The 9,974-nt window shown below is 43.4% G+C and overlaps 1 protein-coding gene across 2 annotated transcripts in view; it reads left to right on the top strand.

The window, feature by feature from the left end:
- Positions 1-682: 682 nt before the first annotated feature.
- SCP2 (sterol carrier protein 2) overlaps positions 683-9,974 on the top strand; it is a 239,240-nt gene continuing 229,948 nt past the window's right edge. Inside the window, exon 1 of one of the 2 annotated variants that reach the window (XM_037827204.1) lies at positions 683-864. In XM_037827204.1, coding sequence (XP_037683132.1) covers positions 796-864 — 69 coding nt within the window. In that variant the 5' untranslated portion in view covers positions 683-795. The remainder of the gene's footprint in view (positions 865-9,974) is intronic. The other variant, XM_037827205.1, reaches the window with a different exon arrangement.

Here is a 9,974-nt window from a genome sequence, read left to right as displayed (position 1 = left end):
CTGCAGCATCCCTAAGGCAGTCAGCCTCAACTTGAACTATCCCCTTCTTCCAGAGACAGGGGACTTGGTCCCTAGAGGGGCAGCGTGTTTGGCCTCAGAACAGCACTTTCTTCCTTTGGATGAAATATGTTTCCTTGTAGCTGTGTTGCCCCTCCCACCAATGCTTCCCCGCATACCTGGAACAGCTCGTTCTGGTTCCCCGCTCCCCACAGCTGTCCTCCTCTGGCTGCCAATAGGTAAGGTTTCCTTGATCGAGTATCTGGCCTAAAAATTCTAGCAGTCCTAGGAGCAATTACGGATTTCTTAGAGGCAGTGGCTTTCCAGCTGTTTAATGCTTTCTGCCTTGAAGATCTATGAGGGGCTCTTATCACAGACCCTTAGGCCTCGTAAAGGGTCTTAGAAGTCATATATATGACTAGCACAGGACAGGGCACTGACTATATAAACTTTCCTTCTATTAAGTGCCAAAGGCTTGTTTGCATTACCACACTTAATCCTGAGAACACCTGAGGTAAAGTTTGATAACTCCAGCCTAGAGCTCCCTCTACAAAGGGAAAGATAACACTCCCCACCCCCGGAGGGTTACACGCCGCCTTGCCTACGCGCATGCGCTGGCACTCCCCTCAATCCTTCTCTCCGCATGCGCGTGTCCCGCCCCATCCACTCCTCCCTTCCGCCCACCCGTTCGGCTTCGCCCCCGTCCCCGCCCGAAAGGAGAAACCTTGCTGTCCCGGCTCGGATCGCTCAGTGTCCTGGTCGGCAGCACTCGCCTTGTTCTCTTCACTGCTGCCAGCCATGTTGCTTGCCAGCTTGAAGTCTGCGCCCCAGCGCCGAGTGTTCGTGGTGGGGGTTGGCATGACCAAGGTAAACAGAGCCTTGAGGTGACCGGGAAACGGGGATCGGGTCAGGGCCTGGCGCTGTCGGTGCCGGGAGCGCGCAGGGTGCAGGGAGGGCGCAGAGATGTCCTGCCTTCCAGCACCGACTTCTTGGCTCGTGGGACATCGGAGTGGCGACGTGCGTGAATCGGGGTGCAGGTCGTGTCTTGGGCATAGGAGTTTCGTGATGCCTCGGGGTTATTCCTGCAGCCATCTCCCCTTACCCTGGTACCCTTCCCTTTTCTCCCAGGGTCAGGGTTTGTAAAGGAGCTCCAAAATAATCTAAAGTTCTCACCTCCTTTGTCATGAGTGGAAACCAAAAGTTTTTGGAGCTCAGACTGAGGCGAGAGCTGCCTCACAGGAAAGGAAGCAGGTCATGAATGTCACCAGTTCTGCACTCCGAGGAATGCCCCTTAAAGGGGACCTTTTCAGAACAGTTCCAGGTGTGGATGGGGAGAATGCTCAGCATCTTGGCACAGATGGCGGGTTTCCTGGATCCTGTGGCCTCCTTTCTGTTCCTCAAGTGTGTTCTTGGTACTCAGGAGGCAAGAGGCTCCTACAGCCACATTTCTTGACACCCTCACCACCCCTATGCGTTAGCACTGCCAAACTGCCGTTAGTTTCTCGGCCCGCACTGTTTTATGCCTCTATTGCTTTGCTTCTGTTCTCACCGACTGTATCATTTTTCTTAACCTGGTTAAATTATCTGTATTTTTTTTATTGTGGAAAAGTATTTATGAAACAAAATTTGCTCTTTTAACCATTTAAAAGTGTACAATTGAATGTATTAATTACATTCATAATTTTGTACAACCATCACCACTTTTTTATTCCCACAATTTTTCGTCCCCACAAAGAGATCCTCTGTACCTATAAAGCAATAACTCCTCATTGCTCCCTCCTTCCAGCACCTGGTAACCTCTAACTTACTTTTTATCTCTATGAACTTGCCTGTTCTAGATATTTCATAAGTAGAATCATGCAATATTTGTGTTTTTGTGTCTAACTTATTTCACTTAGCATAATGTTTTCAAGATTCATCCATGTGTAGCATGTACTTAATTCACTTGTAAGGCCATGGATAGTATTCCACTGTATGTATATACCACATTTTGTTTATCCATTCATTTGTTAATGGACACTTGGGTTGTTCCCACCTTTTGTGAATAAAACTGCTATGAACATTGATGTACAAGTATCTGAGTTTCTGTTTTCAATTCTTTTGTGCATATGACTAAGAGTGAAATGGCTGGGTTAGGTTGTAATTCTATGTGTAACTTTGAGGAACCACCACAATGTTTTCCACAGCACTGTACCATATTACCTTCTCACCTGCAATCCATGAGGCTTCCACTTTTTCCACATCTTCTCCAATACTTGTTGTTTTTCTTTTTTCTTCTTTTTTATTGTAGCAATCCTAGTGGGCTTGAAGTGGTATCGCATTGTGGTTTTGAGTTGCTCTTCCCTAATAGCTAATGATGTTGATCATGTTTTGTTTCTCTCTTTTTTAAAATTGGAGCAGTTACAGGTTTACAGAAAAATCATGCAGATAGTACAGAGTTCCCATACAACCGTCTCCCCCCTCATGCTCAGTTTTCCCTGTTAACATTTTGCGTTAGTATGGTATCTTTGTTACAGTTGACAAAAAAAGTTATTATAATTACACTATTAAGTATAGTACAGATGGTATCTCATTGTGGTTTTGATTTGCATTTCCCTAATGGCTAGTGATTTTGATCATCTTTTCAGGTGCTTATTGACTACTGGTGTATCTTCTTTGTTTATTCAAGTATTTTACCCATTTTTATTTTGGGTTATTTGTCTTTTTGTTGTTGAGTTGTAGGAGTTATTTATATATTCTGGATATTAAACCCTTATAGATATATGGTTTCTGTTTTAGTTTCTAGACTGCTCAAACAAATACCATGAAATGGGTCGGGTTAAACAATGGGAATTTATCAGCTTATGGTTTTGAGGCTAAAGATAAGTCCAAATCAGGCCATAATCAAGGTGATGCTTTCTCCCCGAAGATTGTAGCATTCTGGGGCTAGCTGCTGGTGATTCTTACTCCTTAAGTTTGTCACATGGCAAGGCACATTGGCCTTGTCTCTTGGTCTGTCCCTTTTCTTCCAGGTTCCGTTGATTTCAGCTCTTTGCTTCCTGTGGCTTTCTCTTTCCTTGTCTGAATTTCACTCCACTTATAAGAACTCCAGGAATAGGAGTGAGACCCATCCTGATTGAGGTGGGTCACACCTTAACTGAAGTAGCCTCATCAAAAGTTCTACTTCAAAAGGAATGGATTAACTTTAAGAACATGTTTTTCTAAGGTACATACAGCTTCAAACCACCACAGTTTCCAAAAATTTTCTACCATTTCATAGGTTGTCTTTTTAATTTCTTGATAAAGTCCTTTGGTGTACACAAATTTTTAATTTTGTTGAAGTCTTCATTATCTATATTTTATTTTGTTTCTTGTGCTTTTGGTGTAAATTCTAAGAAACCACAACCTAACAGAAGGGCCTAAAGGTATTTCCCAGTGTTCTCTTTGAGGAGTTTTATCATTTCAATTCTTATATTTCTGTCTTTGATCCATTTCGAGTTAATTTTTGTATGTGATATGAGATAATGGAGCCACCTTCATTTTTTTTTTTTGCATATGGCTATCCGGTTTTCCCAGTACCATTTGTTGAAGAGATTGTTCTTTCTCCATTGAGTAAACTTGGCACCCTTGTGAAAAATCAATTGACCATATATGTGAGGGTTTATTTCTGATACTGAAACCAATTCCATTGGTCTATATGTTTATTTCTTGATCTGGGTGGAGGTTGCAAAGGGTTTACTTTAAAATAATTCATTAGACTGTATGTGTATGTGTGTGTGTGTGTGTGCATGCATGCGTGTGTGCTTTCCTGTATCTTCTGTGTTATTTTACAATAAAAAGATTAAACAAATTTAAAATAAAACTAGGCAGTTAATAACTATGGAAAAAATTGTATAATAGAAGAAATTTAATTACACTGCTCGATGTGGCCCAATAGTAAAGAACATTTACTAAGGTAAGGCTAAGGTAAAAATTAAGCACTGATATTAAAAAAATCATTATTTAGCTATATAGGGAGGATGGGAGAAGTATAGATGTATGTATGGGGTAGTACATGAGAACAAATTGCTGTATGTAGATTATTATATATTTGCTTAAGTTGATAAAGAAAGAATAGTAATATAAGAATATTTAAAAACATGGCAGTTTATACCAGAAGAAATATTTAAAGAATTGAAAGTTGATGTTTTGGGGAGCAAGTAAGACTAGTTGATGGGTAGTAGTGAAACAGAGGACTGCTGTTTTTATTATAAGCCTTGTGGTACTTTTTGCCTTTTTTTTTTTTTTTTTTTGCATTTATTTAAGAACTAAAAATTAATTTAAAACAATATAAACCATAAGAATACAGGTTGATGAATTTTTACAAAATGAACACACTCACATAACCAGCGCACAGATCAATAAACAGTATATTACCAGCATCTCAGCAGTCCCTCTTGTGCCCTTTACCAGTCACTGACTTCTTGCCTGCAAAGGATCATCATTATCCTGACAGCTGACCTTTATACCATGGATTAGTTCTGGCTTCTTTTGTTCCTTGAATGTTTGTGAGATTCATCCATAATTTTATATAGTTATAGTTTGTTCATTCTCATCGATGTAAAATAGTCCATGTTTAAACATACCACAGTGTTCTGGTTTGCTAATGCTCCAGAATGCAAAACACCAGAAATGGATTGGCTTTTATAAAAGGGGGTTTATTTGGTTACACAGTTACAGTCTTAGGGCCATAAAGTGTCCGAGATAACGCATCGATAATCCGGTACCTTCACTGGAGGATGGCCAGTGGTGTCCGGAAAACCTCTGTTAGCTGGAAAGGCACGTGGCTGGCGCCTGCTCCAGAGTTCTGGTTTCAAAATGGCTTTCTCCCAGTACGTTCCTCTCTAGACTTCAGCTTCTCTCCAAAGTGTCACTCTTAGTTGCTTTTCGGGTGTTTTTCCGCTCTTAGCTTCTCTGGAGCAAAAGTCTGCTTTCAGCAGCCGTCTTCAAACTGTCTCTCATCTGCGGCTCCTTTCTCAGGTCCTGTGAATTCTTCAAAGCGTCCCTCTTGGCTGTAGCTTTTCTCCAAAATGTCAGTCTCAGCTGCACTTCAAAATGTCAGTCACAGCTGCACTGAGTTCCTTTTGTTTGTCGGCTCATTTATATGGCTCCAGTGATTTAATTTAGACCCACCCTGAATGGGTGGGGTAACACCTCCATGGAAATCATCCAATCAGAGACATCACCCACAGTTGGGTGGGTCGTATCTCCATGGAAACACTCAAAGAATTACAATCTAATTAACGCTGATACATCTGCCCACACAAGATTACATCAAAGATAATGGCGTTTTGGGGGACATAACACATTCAAACCAGCACACACAGTTTATCCAGTCTGTGATTGTGAGCATTCGGTAGTTCCCACCTAAACCTGCTTTTAATTTTCTTTTTTATTTACAGAGTTGTGCATTCACCACTACAATAAATTTTTAGAACATTTTCATTACTCCAAAAGGAAAAACCCCATACCTCTTATACCCCCTTATTATTGACCCTTAGCATTGGTGTGCTACCTTTGTTACAACCAATGAAAAAATATTAAAAATATTATTAACTATTGTTTAAGTTTGCTAATGCTGCTGGAATGCAAAACACCAGAAATGGATTGGCTTTTATAAAAGGGGGTTTATTTGGTCATGCAGTTACAGTCTTAAGGCCATAAAGTGTCCGAGGTAATGCATCGATAATCCGGTACCTTCACTGGAGAATGGCCAATGGTGTCCAGGAAACCTCTGTTAGCTGGGAAGGCACGAGGCTGGCGTCTGCTCCAAAGTTCTGGTTTCAGAATGGCTTTTCTCCCGGGACATTCCTCTCTAGGCTGCAGTTCCTCAAAAATGTCACTCTCAGTTGCCCTTGGGGTGTTTGTCCTCTCTTAGCTTCTCTGGAGCAAGAGTCTGCTTTCAATGCCTGTCTTCAAACTGTCTCTCATCTGCAGCTCATCTCTCAGCTTCTGTGCATCTTCAAAGTGTCCACCTTGGCTGTGGCTCCTCTTTAAAATGTAACTCACAGCTGCACTGAGTTCCCTCTGCCTGTCAGCTCATTTATATGGCTCCACTGATCAAGGCCCACCCTGAATGAGTGGGGCCACGCCTCCATGGAAATACCTCATCAGTTATCACCTACAGTTGGGGGGGGCACATTTCCATGCAAACACTCAAAGAATTACAATCTAATCAACACTGATAACATCTGCCCACACAAGATTACATCAAAGATAATGGTGTTTGGGGGGACATAATACATTCAAACTGGCACAACTTCGTTATTAAAATCTTCTGCTGAAGTCAGCCTCTGGTGAGCATTCATATGGGACACAAATATCTTAATATTTTTTACCCACTCAGAAAGGTCTAGCCACATACCCCTTCCCCAGACTTCTTTGTTACCAATCTTCCAGTCATGTTCCTTCCAAGTCCCTGATCATCCAGCCAAACCATTAGCAACAGCCCATGAATCAGTATACAAATGCACCTCTGGCCAGTTCTCCTTCCAAGCAAAGTGAACAACCAGGTGCACTGCTTGAAGTTCTGCCCACTGGGAGGATTTCCCCTCACCACTGTCCTTCAGGGACATCCCAGAAAGGGGCTGCAGTGCTGCAGCTGTCCACTTTCGGGTGGTGCCTGCATATGGTGCAGAACCATCTGTGAACCAGGCCTGAGTTTTCTCTTCCTCAGTCAACTGATTGTAAGGAACTCCCCAAGATGCCATAGCTATGGGCTGGGAAAGAGAAGGCAAGGTGGGAAGTGGGGGCCATGGGCATTTGGGCCACTTCCTCATGTAACTTACTTGTACCTTTGGGACCCACTTGAGCTCTATGTCTTATGTACCATTTCCATTTTATGATGGAGTGCTGCTGTGCACGCCCAACTTTATGGCTTGGTGGTTTAGACAACACCCAGCTCATGATAGGTAACTCAGGTCTCATGGTAACTTGGTGGCCCATGGTTAAGTTCTGTCTCTACTAAGGCCCAGTAGCAGGCCAACAGCTATTTCTCAAATGGAGAATAGTTATCTGCAGAGGATGGTAAAGCTTTACTCCAAAATCCTAAGGGCCTGCGTTGTGATTCTCCTATGGGAGCCTGCCAAAGGCTCCAAATAGCATCTCTATTTGCCACCGACACTTCCAGCACCATTGGGTCAGCTGGATCATATGGTCCAAGCGGCAGAGCAGCTTGCACAGCAGCCTGGACCTGTCGCAGAGCCTCATCTTGCTCCGGTCCCCACTCAAAACTAGAAGCTTTTCTGGTCACTCGGTAAATGGGCTGGAATAGCACACCCAAATGAGGAATATGTTGTCTCCAAAATCCAAAGAGGCCAGCTAAGCGTTGTGCCTCTTTTTTGGTCATAGGAGGGGCCAGATGCAACAGCTTATCCTTCACCTTAGAAGGAATATCTCGACAGGCCCCACACCACTGGACGCCTAGAAATTTTACTGAGGTGGAAGGCCCCTGTATTTTTGTTTGATTTATCTCTCATCCTCTGCCACGTAAATACCTTACCAACAAATCTAGAGTAGTTGCTACTTCTTGCTCACTAGGTCCAATCCACATGAAATTTCAAGATAATGGACCAGTGTGATGTCTTGTGGGAGGGAGAAATGATCAAGATCCCTGCGGACAATATTATGACATAGGGCTGGAGAGTTGATATAACCCTGAGGTAGCAAAGTGAATGTAAACTGCTGGCCTTGCCAGCTGAATGCAAACTGTTTCTGGTGGTCCTTACTAGCAGCAATTGAGAAAAAAGCATTTGCCAGGTCAATAGCTGCATACCAGGTACCAGGGGATGTGTTGATTTGCTCAAGCAATGATACCACATCTGGAAGAGCAGCTGCAATTGGAGTCACCACCTGGTTAAACTTACGATAATCCACTGTCATCCTCTAAGACCCATCTATTTTCTGCACAGGCCAAATAGGAGAGTTGAATGGGGATGTGGTGGGAATCACCACCCCTGCATCCTTCAAGTCCTTAAGAGTGGCATTAATCTCTGCAATCCCTCCAGGAATCCGGTGTTGCTTTTGGTTTACTATTTTGTTAGGCAGGAGCAGTTATAGTGGCTTCCATTTGGCCTTTCCCACCATAATAGCCCTCACTCCAGGAGTCAGGGAACCCATGTGAAGATTCTGCCAGTTGCTGAGTATGCCTATTCCAATTAGGCATTCTGGCACTGGGGAAGTAACCACAGAATGGGTCTGGGGACCCACTGGACCCACTATTAGACAGACTGAGCTAAAACTTCATTGGTCACCTGAACTCCATAAGCCCCAACTCTTGACTGGTGGACCAGAGTGACATTTTGGGTCTCCTGGAATTAATGTCACTTCTGAACCAATGTCTAATAATCCACAAAATATCTGATCATTTCCTTTTCCCCAATGCACAGTCACCCTGGTAAAAGGCCGTAGGTCCCCCTGGGGAAGGCTGGGAGGAAGACTAGCAGTATAAATTTTTGACAGTGTAACAGGTTCCTTCCCCAAGGGTACCCGGCCTTCCCTTCATTCAAGGGGCTCTGGATCTGTAAACTGTCTCAAGTCTGGGAATTGAATAAGGGGCCGTGACTCTCTGTTCATGTAATTCAAGGGAGACTTTTGTTCATGTGACCTAGAATTCTTCTGCCTATATAGTTCAAACAAAATTTAGTCGATTGCCCATCTATTTTACTACTTGGTACTCCATGATCCACTAGCCAAAGCGGTAAGTCTCTGCAAGTCATATTATTTTGATTGCTGCTTTAAGCCTGTTTTCCATTATGGTAGCCACGCCCACCTTGTCTGTGGAGATTAACTGCAGCCATTTGGCTTCTGCCGACTCGGGACCCGATTATCCCCATTGTGTTTAAGGATTCCAGTTCAGTGACAGCAGTTCCTACAGTAATATCTGACCTACAGAGAAGGGCGACTACAGAGTTCTTCAGGGATGATGGAGCTAGTCTCACAAATTTATTCCTCACAGTCCTGGTAAAAGGTGTGTCCTCTGGACATTCCAGGGCTGTGTGAGCAGGTCTTCCATGATAAATCCACTCTAACATTCCAATCTCTCTAAGCCTTTGAATCCCCTCCTCCACATTGTACCAGGGCAGTACTGGCATTTCAACCTCCGGTAATGCCGGCCACCTTTTGACCCATGTTTTAGCCAACCACCCAAACAAACTGTTAATGCCCTTTCTAACCCCTCGCGCTACAACATTGAATGCAGAATCTCTGCTTAGTGGGCCCTTATCAGTAAATGCAGCCTGATCCTACCTTATATTCCTTCCACCATTATCCCACACCCTTAATATCCATTCCCACACATATTCCCCTGGTTTCTGTCTGTATAAGTTGGAAAACTCATGCAGTTCTTTTGGAGTATAGCATACTTCTTCATGGGTCACACTTTGTATCTCACCCTTCGGGGCCTGTTGGGACTTGAGTCTAGTTATAGGTCTTGAAGCAAAGACTGGTGGTGGGAGTGGGTCATGAAAAGAGTTAGAATTATCCCTCAAGCCATTTACCTCAGGACATTCTGTTGCATTTTCATCTCAAAACAGGATTAATCTCTCCAGAAAGTGGAGTGAGGGCTGCTTCCTCAGGGGAGGTGATTACAGGATTAGCAGACACTGAAGGGTTAATCCCTTTAGTTGGAGGTTGGATGGAAGCTCCGTAGGGCTGACTGGAGTTGGGGAACTGTTTCTTCAGGACAGCCCTCTACAGGTAAATCTAACAATGACTCAGCAGAATCCAGGGTTCCAATGTCCTCACTGCCATTTTTATCAATCCATATGTCCCCATCCCAAGTTTCGGGTTCCCATTCTTTTCCAATCAATGCCTTTACTTTAACAGCAGACACCCTGAGAGGTTGAGATTTTAGTTTTCGTTGTAAATCTGCTACTCGCACAATGAGAGTCTGCATCTGGTTTTCAGAAACCTCAAGTCTGCAAGCACAGGAAATAAGATTTTCTTTCAGGGCACACATA

This window comes from Choloepus didactylus, chromosome 2 (assembly GCF_015220235.1).
Source record: "Choloepus didactylus isolate mChoDid1 chromosome 2, mChoDid1.pri, whole genome shotgun sequence".
Taxonomy (NCBI): Eukaryota; Metazoa; Chordata; class Mammalia; order Pilosa; family Megalonychidae; genus Choloepus; species Choloepus didactylus.
This window is presented reverse-complemented; position numbering and strand designations above follow the sequence as displayed.